Raw genomic sequence first — 20,328 nt, 5'->3', positions numbered from 1 at the left:
GTTTCCCTAAAGCTCAGTTTTCAGATTGACAATCTAAAACATGCCCTCTTACTGTAAACTGAATGAATGAAGAGAAGAAGGAGCCCGTCTGATTAAGCCCTCTTAAGGCCTCCTGGTAGTGGTATTGGATGTAAGTAACCCTGACATCCCTAGTCTGAATCAGGGCTTAGTGGTATATCACTTCATACCGAATGCCTAATACCGAGGCATGGTGAAGACGGAACAAGAAGACTTGTGCCAAAAAAAGGTGCTGTGTCGTTTTGGACGACCTGCTATAACTGTCCCCATAAGTGTCACCAATTTTATCTTTATGAATGACAGGGGAAAAAATGGTGCACGCAGACTACAGTTATTACGGTAATCTGTTGCGCTGCTATTGACATTACGTAGACGTAGCAGTTGAGTAATATGGTGTTAGTTTCTGGTTATTGTTGATTATTGTGACTCAGTTTGTGTTAGAGTATAAGTCTTTCATGTGCGGTAATTTGTTGACTTATACTTTTAATTTCTCTCCTCTCCAGTTCCTGAGATCAGCGTGAGGCCGACGTCTTTGGGCGTGGCCTTCACCACGGAGGAGACCCTCCTCCTCTCCACGACCCAGGCCACTAGCCCCGCCCCCTCCGCCTCACCCGCAGCCGAGCCCAGCCCCAGCCCCAGCCCGGACGACGTCACCTCCACGCCGCCGACCACCGAGGCTGACGGAGAGAGCGGTGCATTCTATGAGAGGGAGAGGGAGCTGGAGAGAGAACGAGAGCTGGAGAAGGAGAGACAGATGGAGCTGGAGAGGGAGAAGGAAAGGGAGAGGCAGTTGGAGAGGGAGAGAGAAAGGGAGAGGGAGAGGGAGCGGGTCAGAGAGATGGAGAGGGAGAGGGAGAGGGAGAGAGAACGTGAGCGAGAGAGGGAGAGGGAGAGAGAGCGGGAGAGGGAGAGAGAAAGGCAAAGAGAGAGGGAGCTCGAAAGGGAGAGAGAGCTGGAGCGGATCAGGGCGGCGGCGCAGACCACCGCGACCCCGCGGTCACCTGAAGCCGTTCCCGTGGTGACCACCAACCCGGCAACCAGTCCCGTGGAAAGCGCGGCACCCTCTGCGGGTTCAGACGACCTGAGCACCACAGAAGAAGAAGACGTAGATGACATCTACCTGTCGACCACGCCCTCCCTGGTTTACCCGGACATAGAAACCACCACAGAAGAAGACGCGGCCACCGCAGCAGAGGCCACCCCTGAGCCTACGACAGCCGCACCTACCACGACGACCACCTCGGCCGTCACCACCGCAAAGACCAGGGTCCCGTTCAGGCCCAGGGTTCCCATGACAACAGCCACTCAGGCGGCGCCGACAGAGAGAACGACACGACCACAGCAGCCCACGGCAACACAGGTAGGAGTCATCCGGGGACAGGGTTTGTCCTCATCACTCACTGCAAGAAAACACAAAGCTGCAAGAAGACGGAAGTGACGTCAAAAACACCACTGCTCTTCCCCAGAAAGGATGATGTGCCACTCCTGTTCCAATTAAAGAAAATGAGGAAAATAACATGTTAATAGTTTTAGAGCTAATGGTAGAACAGTTTCCAACTGCTCAGTCTCTTCTAAGCTGGGTTCATCGCATCTGGACTTCATCATGAGAAGCAACTGTTCTCAAATGTTATTCCAAATCCCATGAAAACACTTACATGCCATGTCCGCATCAAGTCCAGTAATTACCATTCCCAGCCCTCATATTTGAACGATGTCTAAACACAAGCAGCTGTACGTGAATTCTGAAATAACAATGAGGATAAATGTGAATAACAAGCAGTCATAAGTTTGACTAAGGATTCACACACTAGCTTATTTAATACTTCATACTAATGGACTAATTTCTGCCATTACCAATAAAGCGTTGAGGTCTGATGCTCAGCTCTTTTCCTGACTGCTTCTTTTACACTGACAGCTTAATTATTTACAGAGCAGAGTCACTTCCCTGATTGGCGTGCTTCTGTTTATCTGCAGCAGCTCGGCATTAAAGCTCAATGCGTTTAGATTTTCCCCAGTTTCCCCTCATAGTAATTAAGCTGCCAGATGTTATGAAGTGTGTATATGTGTTGGACAATATGCAACTTTCCACCAATCAGAGCACACACTGGCCCATTGTTTAAAAGGCAAACTTGTGCCATGGAAAGTTCTCTGCGTTGGTTTGGAAACATTTCAGTGCGGCCACTCTGTGGAACCAATGTGATTAGACCAAATGTAAATTTCCCGTCATTAGTCTCACATTTCTTCCCCTGTCTCAGGAGAGCAACAATGAGGTGGGAGCCGTGGGACCGAGCGGAGATTTCGAAATCCGCGAGGATCGCCGCAATGGTCTCGGCCGAGGTTTAATGCCAGTGGATCCCGATCTGAGCGGTAACACGGTGGACGGAGGAAGCTCTGCTGCTCAGCTGCCTCAGAAGAACATCCTGGAGAGAAAAGAGGTTTTGATAGGTAAGAGTGTCTGTCAGTACAAGTTCCGGTTCTGGCGTTCAGGTCTGGATTTTTGCCTGATCGCGTCCTCTGTCATTCTGCCGTTCTCTCACATAAATCACTTGGTAATCGCATTTTAGATTGACACAACGTTTCCCGTTGCCTCCTGCACGCTCGCCCTGCTTTCTGGGAGCTGCTCGGATAAACAGCCATTCACATGGTGCAGATTCATCACCATAAGTGAATGTGCTACTTAGCCCCGTTTGACCCATTGAGAACAAGCAATCCTCCTCTTGGGTTATCCAACCCCTCCTCTCCTCTCTACCCTCTTTTCTCTCCCCTCACCCCCCCACCCCTCCGGGTAAATCCAATTTCTTTTCAAGTGCCCTCTTCTCCCCATCCCAAAGAGCTGCTGTAGAAAGTGAGGGAGCAGCCAACTTGCCTGACCTGACTGGCTCTCTGTCTCTCCTTCAGCTGTTCTGATTGGAGGACTGGTGGCCCTGGTTTTCGCCGATTTCCTGGTTATCGGTAAAGAGCAGGAGGCAACAGAATTTAGACTAGAGTGTGTGTTAGAAGTGAATCACAAACCACCGGGGCTCATAGATTCAGAGCTAGTGCTGTGCATATTCTGTGGGCAGAACAAGTTCCCGGACTGCGTTCCTGTCTTATTCCTTTAATCAGAAACTTCAGTTCTGCATTTCACCTCCAAAAATGTCTCTGTAGTTTAACTATTCGGAGGCTACAAAAACCGCGGGGGCTTTGAGCTTAATGCTAACCCTACAGCGCAGCTGAGGCTGAAGGGAACGTCCTAAATATTTGCAGGTACTTGGTTATAAACTAAAGTGTCAAGTAAATTCTAATCAAGGACTCCAGCGAACATGTGGACTGACTAATATTCTCCAGTATCACACTGTAAAAGCAAATGGTAAATGCACTTAGTCATACTCTACATGATTAGACTAAACTTGTTGGAGTTATGTGTGAAATTCAATTACAAAACGTGGTGCAACAAGTCAGAAACCCTTACAGTGAAGGGTTGTCTAACCTCAAATAACTTGCTGGCTACATCTGCATCAGTGCAAGTCGCTTACTCATCGAGTGAGGGCACCCGCACACTTATCTGTTGAGTTTATTGGCGAAACGAAACAGAGAGGAGATGGATAAACGCGTTAAACCCCTATGTGACACTGCAGGGCTGCAGTTTATCACAAAGCTGCTGGCAGCACCGAATGTAATGTTGGCACGTTCACGCTCATCAGTCTTCACTTAGCAGCCAGGTGATAGTGATGCTGTAGTAGACTTGCTTCCAGACTCCTTTTTAAAGCGGCGTGTGAGGTGTTGTAGTCTCCCCCAGGACGTGCGAGTGGCTCTAATGGCATTTTAGTGTTTGTTCGTAGCGTCTGTAGCTTCCGCTTCGCGGGTAAATGGGAAACTTCTAACGTTCTGTTTCTTGTTTTGTTCCAGCGGTGATAGTTGGGGGCGTGGTGGGCGCCTTGTTCGCCGCCTTCCTGGTGATGCTGCTGGTGTACAGGATGAAGAAGAAGGACGAGGGCAGCTACACGCTGGAGGAACCCAAACAGGCCACGGTCACCTACCAGAAACCAGACAAGCAGGAGGAGTTTTATGCATAACAGAGAGACAACGCCGCACGGCGAGGGAGAGAGCTCGAGCGAGAGAAGAAAGAAAGATACTCTAAGCCCTGCCCTCCTCTTCCTCCTCCACCTCCTCTTTCTCCTCTTTTTCTTCTTCTTCTTCTTCTTCGTCGCCTTCCCCCCCTCATCTGCTCGACTCCTTTCGTCCCTCTCTCCTCTCGTCTCCAAAACACTCAAGAGCGCCTTTCTCTCTGCGGACTTGGAACTTTCTTTTCAATGAAAACGAACAAAAGAGGACAAAAAAAGGAAATAAAATCCAAATATACTCAGAAAAAAAAAAAAAATAACACATACACACGAGATGTTTTTAAAGTAAATGTTGTTATTAATATTCTACAGATTCTCTTGTTCTGTATGTGATAATATGATTATTTTGTAAAAAAAAAAAGAAAAAAAGGTACAAAACACATGCTCTTAACCTGTGTTTTCCGCCACAAGACAAGAGCTCCTCTTCTGGTTTTACGGAGCGAATAAACGTGAGAGGAGAGGAGAGGAGAGGAGAGGAGGGGGGGTGGAGCGAGCTGAGGGACACAAAACAAGAGAGCGCCGGGCTCGACTCCGCCCCTCACCACCCCCCCCCAACAAAGAAAACACGCAGAGCGTCTGGTTGGCCGCACAGAGCCCAGGGTCAAAGGTGAGAGGAAAGGTCTTTTTTGTGCCTTCCGGCCCTCTGGTGCTCAAAGACACGCACAAACAGCTTACAGCCACATAAACACGCAGTTTCACGAACACACACACACGCGCGCTCACTCACACACTCGGATCTGCTCGAAGGTGGCGCTGACCTCTCTCTCTGTGCTCGGCCAACCAGAAAACGGTGCTCAACCCTCGGCGTGTTTCACGACGTCAAGGAGCCGCTGTGGAAACACTTGTCTGGTCCCACCCCCCCACCCCGGCTCACACCGAGCTGGGGGGGCACCTCTGCTCCTCTAAGCTGTACAAAGACTAGTTATGGATAGTAATAATAATCAATAATATATCAATGTTCTTGGGCTGGATGGTGAATAATAATAATAATTATAATAATAATAATAATGCCGTAATAATAATAATAATGATAATAAACTGAAAACAGGAGGATGTGTATTTAGCAGTTTAAAAAAAAAAAAGTTTATATGTAAATATCAGCGTATCCTTTCTGGCGTCACTAACCATCTGCATGATCATGAAGAGTTTTTATTCATCACATCCGTCATCACTTTAGACGAGCTGTGCTCCTGTCACACAAACACACACACACACACACACACAGCTGCAGACGTAAAACTTGCATCTAAGCGCACCACACGGACTTTTAAATACACTGTTCGTCATGTCATGTCGAAAGCATCACCCTCACCCTCATCCTCATGTGTGGCGGTCGTCGCTCATCATTCGAGTCAGATCAGGTGGTTTCAGTACGTTATTGATTAGTTATCGATCAGTTGCTGGTTGGTTTAGAGTTTGCTCTGTTTGTGTAAAAGCACAACTACATGTCCGGTCATCTTGACATCCGCTAACCCTCCCCTCCTCACACACACACACAAACACAAACACACTTTTTGCATGCTTCGCTTTCTTTTCCTTCCACCATTGGCTCTCTGTTTGGGAGCAGGAGGGGCATCTGGGAAGCATGAGGGGGCTTTAATGAAAAAGTGCTCGCAGGAAGTCGCTCCCACGCGCACTTATCTGGCCCACGTCATAACATTTGTCGTTGAAGCTTCGAGTTATGAGAGGAGCTAGTGTCAGTGAGGAAAAACTTGAACCTGCTGTCGGACCATTCTGGGGAAGGGGGAGGGGGGGGGAGGGAGGAGGGGGGGGTGAGGAGACGGGAGGGCTGTGCTTCTATCTAAGAGATTGTAACAATAACCACACCAGTGCGACTGGGCTAGTAGCTTCTATTATACTCAGTACTGTAGATCAAAAAAATGCATGGGAGTCAAATCTATACTCGTCTGGGTGTGTGTGCGGATGCCTGTGCGTGTCTTTTTGTGCGCGTGTGTGTTTTGAAAGAAAAGAGGGGCGAGTTAAAGTCAGAATGTACTGTGGTCGGGTGTGTGTTTACCTACTCCAGCAGTTCTCACGCTCTTCCACAGACGGGTAACGCACCTCTTCCACTCATGTGTGTTCAATCACCTGCCACCCTCCCCTCCCCCTCCATCCCCTCCCCCCTCGCCGCCACCCCCTTTCCACCAGTGAGAGAATACACATGTGTGTGCGTCTACACCTCACCTGTACCTGCCCCCTGCACATGTGTGCATGCATGAGTGCTTCACCTTGGTATTTCACAGCAGACTCTTGTGTACACTGACTAGCCTGTCGACGTGTGTGTGTCCACGGCTGGACGCGGCAGATGCTTGTCCCGCACGGCGGCTTCGATCACACACACTGACTGTGTCTTTTCGCTGTCTGTCTGACTCGTGCACCTGTCTGTCTCTCTGCCGCAGGACAGACGGACGGACAGGCGACGCACCATTTTCTCACAGGCGGGAATGATCTTAACACGTACTGTCTTTTCTAAAGTGACTGTCGAAGCGTAAACATGTGCGTTTGTACCCATCTAAGCCTGCGTAGCCAAATAAGACTTGTGTGTGTGTCTCTGTGTGCGCGAGAGAGTGAAAGAGGGTTAATTTGTATGTGTGTGTGTGTGAGTCTAAGTGTGTGAATGCGTGTGAAGCCCAGTGTGGGCTACACTATTCTATGTTTGCTGTTCCCATTCCTGTTTTTATACATTTGCATTTTTTTAAGGCTGAGTTTCTGTCATTGGCTGAGTGAGCGAGAGGAGGCGGATCCTCGAAGCCACCGCCCTGTCACTAATCTGCCACTCTGTTCCAAATAAAAAACCTGATTGGGTAAATCTCGTTTTCTCTCGTCTTTTATTCCTTAAATCGAAAATGGATAAATCAAGGCCTCACTCAAGAATACACAATGGATGACCTTTTAGAGGGCCCTAGGGCTAAATTCTGCTTTCAGGCCTCTGAGGACCACCCAGCCAAATCCTTCAGTGTAATGAGCGTGAGCCCGATCACCTTCACGTTCCAATTTCAAGACTAATCTTATATTTTGAGAAATCACTTATTGATTTTCTTGCCTCTCTCATTTGTTCATTCTAGTGTTGTAAATGTGGCACTTCAAGCTGCAGTCGGTTACCCTAGCTTAGCGTGTGACTGCAAATAGAGAGGTAGCCTTATTCTATGTTCACCCTACTTCCCCAGAAGACTCTTTTTCAATGGAAGCCAGATATGAAACCACAAGCTAACGCCTGACACTTGTGGCTGCATGATGCGACAATTTCAGCTGTCTTTCAACAGTTTAATGGCGACTCCCTGAACACATTTAGCTGTTTTTCCTTTGCATTACTCTATTCAAGGTTTAAAACAGGTTGTTTGGTATTTAACCTCCTGAGACCTGAGCTTTTGTTTGGCATTTTTAACTTCTCCATTTTTCTTTATTTGGGATTATTAGGATCTAAGAACTATACAAACTAAGCTAAAAACTAAGCATCATGTTTGAACAGGAAGTAGATTTGGGTAAAAAAAAATGATGTCCTCATGTGTCGACACGGGGATTATTTCACAATATTATAATGGAGTCACCGATATGTAACAAAATATGAAACTGTTAATTTTCATGTCTGAACATTACGAGACAGAATTGCAAATAATGAAGTCCCAACGTTCTCAATCGAGGACTTGCTAATTAGCAAGGATCTCATCTTGTCTCATCTTTTGCACCGCTTAATCCTGCACTAGGGTCGCGGGGGTTGCTGGAGCCTATCCAAGCTGGCATTGGGCAAGAGGCGGGGTACACCTGGACAGGTCGCTAGCATATCGCAGGGCAATCAGCAAGGATAAAGTTCATTATTATCGATAGAATTTGCATGTCATATTAAACTAGAAAAGTTAATATATATAACTATAAGTTTCAACTGTAAAATTTTATGGTGTTTTGTACCTTGTCCACTTTTGAATCAGCTGAAATGTCATGTTTTTACACCAACTAGTATCTAGTTAAGAGGATAAAAGTTTAAATGAAGCAGAATAATCTGCCACAAACCTAAAACTTCGACACATGAGGACACAGGGCCTCAGGAGGCTAATATTTTTTTTTTTCATACTTGCAAAAAGTCAATACTAAAACTGAAAAGTTGTAGTTTTACTGACACTTACGTGTCAGTTATTAGGTGTTAGTTATTTTCTTGGCCAGGTGGAGTGAGGCTTTACAGCCACTGGAAACCAGAAGCAATAAACTGGCAGAAGCAGATTGCGGTGTCCGTGTTGCCTGGGCAACTACCCAAAGAGCCACTGGCCAACTAGCATGTACTTTTTCTACCTGCGTCAACTCCCCACCAGCAGGTGACTGTTACTCAAAAAGGGGAACTACAACTGAACTGAACACATATGCACACCATCTGCAGAGATCTGTTGGCTTAGATAAAGGTGAAGATGTATATTGCCATGAGTGAAGCGTTCTGTGTGCGTACATCAACTTTGTTGTTAGCTTGCTTTTGTCTTGCCTCAATAAACTGATATCACCCGATCAGAGTGGCCTCTCTGACGAACAGGCTCTGCTGATTCAACATGTTCAAACTGCAATCAAGCGTCTTATCCAAAACTTTGAAATACCTTTCAATGTGCACACAACAGACTGCACAGTGCAGTTTATTAGTTTTCATAGAGGCTTGGATACCAACCTCTACTCCTGTTCTACAAAATTATTACCCCGACTAATCAGGGCTAAAAAAAAATAGCCAGCCCAACTTTAATTAATGCTGTAGTCAAGTCATGCTAATTTCTTGGCAAACACCATTAATCAAATTACCAAAACTAATTAGCATGCAGTGAATCTGGGAATTTTAGAGCCTAGGCAATTCTGCATTCACTTAATGAAGCACAGAAATCAGCAACTTTGACTGCGTGTCTTCCTCTCGTTCAGCTCAGGCCTAGTGGCAACTTTAAAATGCCTGTAAGTGTGTCTGTGAGTGTGAAGGCCCGAATGTTTATGTGTTCCACGCAGGCTGTTCAGTGTCTACCTCCACCTCTCGCTGAAAGCAGGCTGTCACAGTCTGCAGATGAAAAGAATTCACTGGGCTTTAGAAAAAAAAGTCAGGTGAAGGGGAAGCATGTTCGGATGTGAAATCTAAGTATTCACTATAATCAAAAGCAGCAGAAAAGGCTTCTGAGAACGTGTGCTTGCCGTCTATGATCTTAATCGATTTAAATAGCTAATCCAGAGTCTACTCAAGTAATGTTCAAGTGCTTTGATTTCATTGATAGTAATCTCTCCAACACCCAAATAAAGCTGCAGTTTGTAAAAATTTTGTATGAATAAATTAATAATAATAATAATAATAAAAAAGCATATATAGCCTCTAGTACACGTAACCATGCAGATCACTTTTCATATGTGCGGCCTTTCTGTTTCTGCTCACAGTGGTCATGCGGTTTTCTCAAAAACAACAACATCTTGTTCTAGATGTGGTGTCCTGGCTGCTCTTGTAAATCCAGAGAACAGACAATCAACATTACAGCTTTGTTTAGTAGAAAGTACTCTGGTTCCAGTGAGGACCGTTGTCATCGAGTCTGTGGATCATCCACAAGGACATTGTTGCTGGAAAGACATGCTGCCGCTGAATTATTTAAATGACATGTTTCTCCTGTGCTGTGAGAAAATTCCATTTGTACCCGTTTCTCCGCGGTCGAAGCAGAAATCTCTTCTTGATATCTTGGAAGCGTGAAGCCAAAACTGCCTTTATGCCTTTATGAGGTTTGAAGGGAAATATGTATTTTATTTTATTTTTTTCAATGTGGGTGAACTGCCCCTTTAAATTATCGGCCTTCACTGTGACTCAGCTCTCCTTGCGGTGATGGATTGCTTAAACTTGAGGCCGAGGTTTTGTTTTGTGCGTCCACTCGTGGCTCAGCAGCGAATGCTCTTGAAGCAGCAGATAAATATATTTTGGTAACATACATTGAAAGGAATTTGCATGCAGACACAAAGTCTCTCACTGTGTTATCACACACCAGTATTAGCTTGGCCTAAATACCGCATCTGACCCTCTGACATTAAACACAACCCTGCTCTCCTCTGAGCTATGGCATATGTAAACTATATGTATAGATCGTAACAGCCCATTAGACGTCTTCAAGTTTGCAGACCCTTGAGGGAGAAACAGACAGAGATGACATTAATCTTAAGGCGTTATATTAAAAATTGACTATGCACCGAAATAATTAGATGAACTGTCCGTGGGGGGTTTGCGAGCAGACAGGAAGGGAGATTATTCCTCGTCTTCAGTTTGCATTCGAAGCATCACACCAGATGGGAACACGCAAGGTCACCTGATGTGGAGGAGTGGGTTTGCAGCTGGCCATCCCTGGAATCAAAGACGGCAACAAGCTGTCCTGGCCTTGGTTATGGGGCTGCTGATGTGGAAATATGCCTCCACACACAGACACACAGGCTGAGGGGGGTTGTGTGCGAGCCTCCTCTGAGAGGGAGGGGCAGAGCAGGAGAACACAAACTGAACAGGAGAGCTGGGGCAGATTGAAGGAGGCTCACACGTCTGGGGTCCAACCACCAGTACCCCATCTGGTGGGTAATAGAGGAACAACTGTAGCAAAGAAGACTGAAGACAAACCCAATTTAAACGTGACATTATCAGCTACACTTACGTAGAGGCATCCTTTTAATGTATTTTGCAAGATCCTTTTTCCCATTTTCTAATCTTTAACCGCAACTTACATCAGCGGGTTCTAGTCTGGAGGTCTGGATCACCATGAGGAGGCACAGGATAGATCTCACAGATCACAGGAGTTTTTAATTCGAGTGGAAGACAGATAAAAACATCCAAGTACAACATTTCCAATGCGTTGCATTTACATATATATTTGTATTTATATATTTATTCTTAGTCTCCATTCACTCCTGTCACGGTTTCACAGTATTTCCACGTTTGTTTTTCATATTTTAAGAAAGATTAAAGTGTAAATATAGACAGCTACTCTATATTCATATTAATAGCCTAATTATTTTTACAACACTCTAACCCACAAGTAATCTGTTCATGCACGGACTACACCGATTATTTGATAGAAAGGTTTTAATCATGCAGTAGCCTATAGAAAAATAGTGAATGTGTATTGGATTTTAAATAAATTTACCAAGAATACATTATAGGCCTAGCGTGTGTACAGGGCTATTGAGATGATGAAATATAATAAAAACACCATTCCTAGACAATACTCCTATTTACTTATTCTTTTTCCCTGAAAAACAAATAAACACAGTCAGATAAGACAGATACATAAAACAAGCACTTTACGCTCCTCAAGTAATGTAGATTGAAGGTAACAAATCACATGACAGGCTTCTCGGCTTTTCATCAGTTTTTTATTGCACCTGTTTTGAACGCTGATTGGCTGCTTTAGTTTCACCACTTCCGTCTCACTGCTCAGAGGTAATCAATCAATCAACCTCATTAGCCCCGGAGCCATTCGCTTCATGACTCAGCGTGACTTAATTGATTATTGGTACAAGTTTATTGGTTTTGAATGCTATGGACGAAGACTGTGGTTTAGCCGAAGATTTTGGTAAGGACACTTTAATTGTTTTATTGGCCTTTTTTGGCATTTGTTTTTCCACCGTCGAATAAAGTCATAAAACTTATTTAGCATTCAGTGAACTTTGGAAGACTCCAATATAAAGCTCATAATCTTTCCTGCGAGTGCGGCTCCCCGTGCTAGTCGGCTCCACGGAGACAATTTTTAAGTTATTAACACTCACGACCCGGCGTTTGGACACGGGGACAGGTTAGCTAGCTTTAGCAGCAGCTAGCCGTGCTGAGTTAATTAACGGCCAGGTGTGGTGGCACGAGGCGCCGCACAGCTGGGACTCTTAATTAAGTCACTGCAGGCCGCAGCCCCTCCTGAGGATGGACCTTATCAGGTTTTACTCGACCTGCAGGTCACAACACGCTTCGTGAAATGTGGGAGAGAGACCGCCTCTAACGTCATCAAGTTATTTCTTACACTTCCTGGGGTGAATTAAAAAGTATTTATAAGCTCCAGGAGCTTTGCTTGGATAGCGAAGTGGGATTAACTGATATAAAGTCACCTCCCTTCGAATTAAATATGTCCAATGCTGAATTATGTGTGGGTAAAGCCACAGGGAAATACTCACATATTTTGACACAAACCGTATATACAAATAATTTAGTTTTTTTTTTTTTTTTGTATAATAGCTCTATGTAGGATCAACCACATCATTAAAACCACTGACAGGAAAAGTGAATACCATCAACCATCTTGTGACAGTACAGTGTTCTGCTGGGAAACATTTGGACCTGTTATTGTTGTGGATGTTACTTAGACACCTAGATCAGACCAGGCAGCAATCCCCAACCGGTTAGAAACAACGTTTAGGAACAACTCCAAAAACACGTATATCCCAAAACTGATCAAGTATCTGTGAGATGATCCACAGAGGGCCTTTCCCTTGACTCATAGGACCCAAAGACCCCCCCACTAACAACACTGTGTTACCAGAGAACCACAGGACACCTTCAGAAGACCCATGTCCATCCTCTGATGAGTCACAGCTGTTTTGGAGGCACAAGGGAGACCTACCCAATAATAGGAATGTGGTCTTAAAATTATTCAAATTCAGGCCAACCAGAGTATTGCAGGATCAACGTATATCCAATAGGATATCCAATAAACAAGCAATTTGAAAATATTATGACATTCTGGGTGCTACTGTTCAAATATGGTAAAATATGACATGTTGAAATTAGTAATTCTGCTTTGGAAATCATCAGTCTTACACTAACGTTGAACTTCATGAAGGTTATTGGTATTCACCAGTTGTTGGTCCCAATAAAACCGTGAGGGAGTGTAGATCATTTCTTAATACACCCACTGTGTGTTAAGTAAAGAGCAGATGACATGACTCCGGGCTTTGATTGCAAAACCAACTTTCGTTGCCAAATCTAAAAATGGATTCCTTTGAAGAAATCAGAAAATGATGATGAGCAGAGAGTCATTATGAATTGATTTGTGTCCAGGGAGCCATAATATGAAATATTAAGATGCTAATGTAAAACTGTACAAAATGCAGAGACCCTCACTGTACGTCTCCACAATACAGACACAAATTGCAGATAAGGGATGACATGTTCACTACTCTTTGTTACAGACTGTCCAAGTCTTCTGTGTGAGGAACTGGAGGATTTGGAAACAAAGGACAATGAAGGGAAGATGAGAGGTAGGAGGAGAGTAGGAGAGGAGGAAGTGTTTAGTAAGAGGGAGGATGAAGAGGCAGGAGAGGAGACGGAGCGAGAAGAGAAGGAGGGGGAGGAGAAGAAAGAAGAGAAAGTTGTATCAGAGAAGGAACTGATGGCGACAGCGGGAGAAGAGGAGGAGCAGGTGAAGCCTGAGAGTAGGCTGGATGCGGAGGAGGCGCTGGAGGTGCAGATAGAAAACAGTGAGATTGAGAGCACCAAGGAAACTATCGCTGATACACAAGAGACTGAAGTAACAAGAAGTGTAGAACAGAAAGATGAGCAGAAGAAGAGTAGGAAGAGGCGAGGTAAGAAGCAAAGTGAGCAGGTGAGAAACAGGAGAGGAGGAAAAGATGTTGGTGAGAGGTTTGAGGAGGGAAACAAAGCACAGGGGGGGCCAGCGATGAGCTTGGAGGAGAGCTCGGCTCTGTCTGAGCCTTCTGTCGGCCTCATCAACAGCTGCGACTTGTCTGACTCAGTGTATCTGGGTATTGGGGCGACGGGGCTTTATTGTCCCCCAGTTCCCATTCCCCTGCTGTACTCCTCACAGCCTCCGGTCCCAATTCAGCCTGCACCTCCTCAGCCACGAGGGACCAAGAGGCCTCACAGCCCCCTTCTACCCCATAGTCTCCCCCAGCAGGGGACGCAGCCTCTCGAGGTGAGGATGCACACCTCATCACCACTTATCATCAGATGTGTATAAAGAACAGTTCTGAACTGTTGTGTAGCATTTTAAAGACTCCAGAAACACATCAGGTCAGACGTTCAGACTCCATGAAATATGTTTCACCTTCCATCTGATTGAAAATATTCTGCATCTTATGTTGTTTTTATTCACTTGAGCATGTTCTAGTGAAATGCAACAGGTTTCTAATAATATCTCATTTGCTTTGAATAATTGCAGTCTAATTTGCATGAAACGATTCACGCCCACAACCTTCTGCATTATTAATGATGCAGCTGTGAAAAGGCATCTTGTATTTGAATATGGGCTTAGTGTGTGGTGTTGTGTGATATCAGTGGGTGACAGAGCTTTAGTGAAGCATTGCAAACTGTTGCAAATGATTTCATCTTAGTGTAACCTTCCTCATTATTTTCCAGTATGACATACTGTCTCTACACCATGACATGTGATAGTAATCTGGATTTTTTTCTGTTCAGCATATAAAGTTGAAAAGTCGTAGGAAATCTCAGTTGTCCTGATTCCAGGCTTCAAATGTTATACCAGGGGTCTTTAACATTTTTCAGGCCAGGGACCCATAAACTAATGGAGACTATATGTTCTATTTCTAAATATACATTCTTATTATCATTTTGCATTCAATAATAAGCTATAAATAATACACAGGTTCAAATATTATTTTTTTTATTTCAATCCAAGCCTCCTGTAGACAGTAGGCCCCGCCCCCTATTGCTACTCTACCAATCACAACGCTGCATATTACATGAATTTAACAGTGTTTATAGTTAAAACTGTCAATCTTTCAGTTACTTTTTTTTTATCTGTCAGTTATATATATATACACTTATTATCTTGCCAGTTTTAACTTTAAACATAGCTATATACTAACATACTAAAAGATATTGGCTTTTGTGAATGAGTATTTAAAGAATTTTAAACTAGTGTGGCAAAATTGTGGGGGGAAAATAAAAAAAACAAAGAAATACATATAAAAAATGTCTTATCAACTTTTGCAACCCCCCTGCAGTGGACCTGTTTAAGACCTACGAGTTAAACCATATCAAATCAAAAACTGTCCTTGAGAGTGTACAATATACATACTGTACACAAGCTGCTGAAAGGTGAAATACAGGAGATTCATTGTAAAACTCTGTCTGTTGTTTTAAACAAATCTTCAAAGGCTGCTGCTTTTCTTTGTCTTATTATACTAAATTTCTTCCCATTGAACCTGACCTAAAGAAAGGAAAAAAAGAAAACTTTGCACCTGAGAAATTGCAGTTTGTGTTTTTCTGTATTTTCTGAGTTTTAATTAACCAACAAATTACAGAAAATGAGAGAAATCATTGTGTGCAGAATGTTGGCCTAAAGCAAAGTGTCGTTTTTACTGTATGGGGCACAAAGGCCTCACAAATGAATTACTTAGACTTCCTGAAGTCCTGAACCCACTTTTATTTTTTAGGACTTTTTTAAATAGTTTTGCTCTATGTCGGCTGAAACATCAGTCTGAGTATTGATCTGTAAACCTCGGAGCTGTTTTATCAGTTGAATATTGTTATTGGCTTTTTGGTGTACACGTCAACTTTAGTCGTCCTTATTCAGCTGTAGTCACAAGATTGATATTTTCAAAGGATCAACACATTAAATGATATAATGTTTTATTGATTGAGTTGCTGAGCTTGGAGGTGATGTTCATCTGGTTCATGGCAGATGGAGATAAACCAGGTCTACTCCCATCAGCGCTCCCTGCGTTACAACAACAGGGGCCGAGGCCGAGCCCACAGCTTCCCTCTGCTCCCAGTGTTAGAGACTGTGGACAGTTCAGCGCTGCCGCCCGCACCGAAGAAGAAGACACGGACACTCTACAGCACAGGTAAGAGAAATGTCTGTTTCACAACATGTGCTCAGATTTGACCCCTGTGGAAATAATTGACCTCCAATTTGTGTGTGCATGTACGCTTGTGTGCAGATCAGTTAGAGCATTTAGAAAACCTGTTCCAGGAGGATCACTATCCCGACGCAGAGAAGAGGAAAGTCATTGCAGCGTCAGTTGGTGTCACACCTCAGAGAATAATGGTTAGACTGCCATCTTCCTCCATTAACTGTCTGAGAAAATTTATGTAAGACCATACTTGCTTGGTGTTCTACTTCTTACCATGAGAAACAAACTTTTAAATAGGTTTCCCCTTCCTGTGAACAGATTTGATTGTCTTCTGCCCTCTCTCTTCCTGTTCACACCACTTGCCGATAACCATTTCATTGTCTCCCTCTGCATGTTTCTGTGTCACAGGTCTGGTTTCAGAACCGAAGGGCTAAATGGAGGAAGGCACGCTCCGTCACAGCAAAGCCTGATCACAGACAGAGAGGAAGTGAATACAGCAGCAGCAGCCCGCATCACCAAATCAATCACACGTTGCCCTCACTGGCACCAAACAGGTAAACCAGTGTGTCTCATGTTTTAGTTGAGCATATGTCGCTGGATGATTTATTGTTTTTTCTTCTCTTTTCATCACCAACACATTTTCCTCTGTTTCTAGTTACTTTGCAAACAAGCTGCCTCAGCTCCCTCCTGTAGTGCCTTCAATCCCCACCCTGTCCACGCAGACCCCACCCTCCAACAACAACCTTCAGCCCAGCCTCACTAGCCCAGGTGCTGAAATCCACGTACATTCACATATTTTAAAAACTCTCAGTGCGTTAGGTTTTTGTGCAGCCGTTTAAGTTCTGAGAGATTCTGTTTCTCTCATCTATGTGAGCCGTGAAGCCTTTGTTAAGTATTGCCAAGTAATGAACTCACATTATATTAGCTTGACTTTTTTAATGTCTCCACAGTTAAGAGTCTGCTTAGAAGCCTACCAATTATTTTGCAAAAAGTATTCATAAATTATGCTATGTAATGGCTGTGCATTTTCTGGTAAAGCGCCACGAGGACATGCCCAGACTGGATGAATTGCAGTCCCCTATTTCATTTCAATGCACATTGCATAACGGAGATGGCGCAGTACAAAAAACAAGTTGTCCAGTGAAATGTTTCATATGGTTCCAAAATGCTGCAATAAAATATGCTGTCACCTGAAGTACTCGAAGCAATAGTGAAATTATTGACTTTATAGCATAAGTTGGAGTCTGTAGCAGCTTAAACTATTCATCTTTTGCCCTTCTTAAGAGGAGCTTTATCTTGATGCCACAGAACTGTTCAGGCTCAGTGGACCTTCACGCAGCATGTTGAGACATTAAAATTAACTGGAAACTACAGTATCTGTCTGTTCTCAGTTTTTAATCGGTTTGTTTCATCTCCAAGGTCAATGCAGAGTGAGAGAAGCGGGCCAGCATCAGTTTTCCTCTCAGGGGGGTTTGGCAGAGTACCACCCCCGTCCCATGCACAGCCCTCCCCCACTGCGACGAGCCTGCCTGCCCCTTTTCACGACAACCTACAACCCTGCCAACCCCACTCCACCACTTCTCAACACCCCAATTCACACCCCTCCTTTTTTCCTGGATGCTCTGGAGGGTGGCTCCACCTTGGCCCATCGTGACACCCAGTCTCTGCAGACAGACACCAGGTCAGCTCAGCTCACAGGAAACTGTGACATGAATACTAGAGGGTGATTTAAACATGGACAAGTGCAAGAACTGACAGGAGGACAGAGAGTAGGCAGAGAGGGTTCTTGTGAAATACTGATATAATGATGGCTCACACAGTGCTCGCAGTAGTGGGGAGGCAGCTTCAGATGGTGCTCTGAAATATTTCAGGAACCATGCTGGGAGAAGTCTCAGTCAATAATTGCTTTGTACAAAATTATGTTTGTTTGACTTTCGTTATATATCACAGCACTCAAAAACACACCAGTGCAAGACAATTCAACGAACAAACAATGAATATCAATACATTATCCACTCCCGCTGCTAAGAGACTTGAAGGATCATTTCACCCAAATTACAAAGAAACATTTTTTTTTAACCTTCTTTCTGTAAAAGTAATGGTTTCTCTAAAAATGCTTGTTCTGCAGAGTTGTTTGGACATAGTGCCTCTAACTGTGTTACTTGTGAATCTAGACTCAGTAATGGTAACTTTAACACAATACATATCTATTTATGTGCGTTTACAGCAACATTCTGCTTTGTGTTGTTCTCAGTTCAGTCTTTGACTTTACGGAGAAATTGGACTACCTGACGTCCGGCCAGCAGAACAACAGTCTCTCATACCAGCTCCAGGCTTCCTACCCCCCCGGCCAGCCTCAGCATCAACCTCAAACATCTCTGCCCCGCATGGCCTACCTGACACCCTCCCCCTACCTCACCCCAAACCCTCCAGATTCCAACCCTGCCTCCTATCTGACATTCGGCCCTGGAGGAAACTCAACTGGCATGGTGACCTACTCCACCGGTGGCCATGCCTTCTTCCCGTCCCAGAACACTGGACAAATCCTACTGCAGTCAGCTGGCCATCACGGTGAGTCACTGAGATGAGCTAATATTTAAGGACCCAAAACTAAAAATAAAACTGTGCGTCCTACATTATTATTAAAAAAACAAGCAAACTGCAGTACATTCAGAATTCAAAACATGAATTTGTCCCTGGCCAAAGTCAAACCTGGCATGAAGGTACAGTTAGACTGAAGGATGAAACGATTAGGTCTCAAAAAACTCTTTATTCGGTCACGTCTCAATTCAAACGCTAATTATGACAACGTTTTTGGAATAGGATCAACTAAAGTGACAAGATTTTATACTGGAAAACTCACTTCACTGTGACGACATAATGTCCTGTCACTGCTCTGGTGCGTGTTGTGAACTAGTGCAGTGATTGGTGGCTGAGAATAATGGAGCTGCATGACGCATGCAGGGTAGAAAGTGGAGGAGCTGCAAGAACTCTGGAGGGATGTGAGATAGAAGGCGGGAATCAGTTGGAACACAGACCGTGACAATCAACCGCCATCAGTTAAACTACTTGGTTACATAATTATAAGGAATGCTGTCAGTTCAGGTGTACCCACTACAAACAAACCACTCCAGTGAGGGATTGAAACTCCTGTCTAACTGGGCTCAGCTCAGTTTATCTGTTCCAGGACAGTGTTATGATTACGAATCACCTTGGCAGGAGAACACTTCTTGTTTATGATCAGGGGGGTCACACTTAAACTCATAATGCGAATATTTGTACATTTACTCTAATAAACCTCAATTTTCTCTTTGGATCTGCATCCAGGTGGGATAGCATACCAGTCTTACCCGTGGGGTAACATGTACAGTCAGCCTGCCATGCACCAGCATACTCAGTGCCCTCCAACATACCCAGCCAGCTTGGGATCTGCCCGGGACCACCAGACTCCCTCCACCACCAGCCTCCCTCTCCCTTCGTTCTTCCCGCGGGGGGACCCTGGGCCTTCGCATGCAAACTCCCAGCGATCATCTCACACCCAGACCCACACCACCACCAGCATCACCACCGTGCTCCCTCCTGTGTCGAGTCTGCGGCCCTCTTGCCTCAGAGGGGAGAATAATCCAGCCAAGGTTTCATCCCTGTTACCTTCTCAGGTCAGCTCTGCCTCTCCAGAAAGTCCTCCAGTGCCCCCTTGTGTAAAAATTGAGTATGACAGTCCTCGAGAGATACACAGCCACTTCCAGTGCGACTTCTCCCCGATACATTTTTGACTCTGAGAATGTCTGAGTGTGTGTGTGCGTTAATTTTCTAAGTAAAAGACGTGTGAATCTTTGTGCTTTCTAGTTGTATTACTGTTAAGATGTCTAAGTAGCATAATACTGCTACCAAGCTTGGTTGAGCTGTACTTAGCTGGGCTACAATAAATGTTCATTGATCATTTATTTCTGAATCTAACCTGCTTTGCTTTGATTTAAATCAGGACTTCCAGACATAATTTTGATGAGAAATTTGCCGTGAACCACCAGACTGCAGCGCAGTTGTTTTCACCGTCCTGTCAGTACTTGCATGCACACACCCAGATTTTGTATGTTATTGTTCAAGCATCTCACAAAATGGATGCAAAGATGCCTTGGCAGCAAAGTAGACGCTTAAACATAATGAGAGAGAGAAAACAATTCTCATGAGCGTAGCATCCACACAAAAACAAAACCCATGTTTCATTTGGTCTATATTTTGTTGTGGTTACCTTTTCAAATCAAGAAAAAAGGCGACAACACTTGTAGAACAAGTAAAATTTTACATAGTGCTAAATGACCAAGATAAGTTGCATATATGTTACCTACTGTAATAAAAACATCTATATGTTGCCGGGCATCACAGGGAGTGATCAGAGAAAATAAAACACATACAT

At 44.4% G+C, this 20,328-nt stretch overlaps 2 protein-coding genes across 2 annotated transcripts in view; both read left to right on the top strand.

Moving 5' to 3' along the window:
- The window catches only part of sdc3 (syndecan 3), a 33,794-nt gene extending 26,864 nt beyond the window's left edge, over positions 1-6,930 (top strand). Inside the window, exons 3-5 of the mRNA XM_047604556.1 lie at positions 522-1,378; positions 2,274-2,463; positions 3,907-6,930. Of these exons, the coding sequence (XP_047460512.1) occupies positions 522-1,378; positions 2,274-2,463; positions 3,907-4,073 (1,214 nt within the window). The 3' untranslated portion in view covers positions 4,074-6,930. The remainder of the gene's footprint in view (positions 1-521; positions 1,379-2,273; positions 2,464-3,906) is intronic.
- A 4,593-nt stretch (positions 6,931-11,523) lies between these two features.
- On the top strand, positions 11,524-19,871 carry LOC125020202 (homeobox protein NOBOX-like). The gene is made up of 9 exons (XM_047605511.1): positions 11,524-11,665; positions 13,269-14,011; positions 15,743-15,905; positions 16,002-16,108; positions 16,323-16,468; positions 16,570-16,682; positions 17,334-17,595; positions 18,169-18,485; positions 19,242-19,871. The coding sequence occupies exons 1-9, from the start codon at positions 11,632-11,634 to the stop codon at positions 19,685-19,687; spliced, it is 2,331 nt and encodes a 776-aa protein (XP_047461467.1). The 5' UTR covers positions 11,524-11,631; the 3' UTR covers positions 19,688-19,871.
- The last annotated feature ends 457 nt before the right edge of the window (positions 19,872-20,328 follow it).

The sequence above is a fragment of the Mugil cephalus genome, chromosome 14 (genome assembly GCF_022458985.1).
Source record: "Mugil cephalus isolate CIBA_MC_2020 chromosome 14, CIBA_Mcephalus_1.1, whole genome shotgun sequence".
NCBI classification, from domain to species: domain Eukaryota; kingdom Metazoa; phylum Chordata; class Actinopteri; order Mugiliformes; family Mugilidae; genus Mugil; species Mugil cephalus.
Note: the sequence above shows the minus strand (reverse complement) of the source record. Positions and strands in the feature narration are given on the sequence as shown.

Coding starts and splice junctions, on each gene's coding strand:
- LOC125020202 (XM_047605511.1), top strand. CDS start 11,632: ATGGACGAAGACTGTGGTTTAGCCGAAGATTTTG. Junction 15,906..16,001: donor ACGGACACTCTACAGCACAG/GTAAGAGAAATG, acceptor GCTTGTGTGCAG/ATCAGTTAGAGCATTTAGAA. Junction 18,486..19,241: donor GCAGTCAGCTGGCCATCACG/GTGAGTCACTGA, acceptor ATCTGCATCCAG/GTGGGATAGCATACCAGTCT.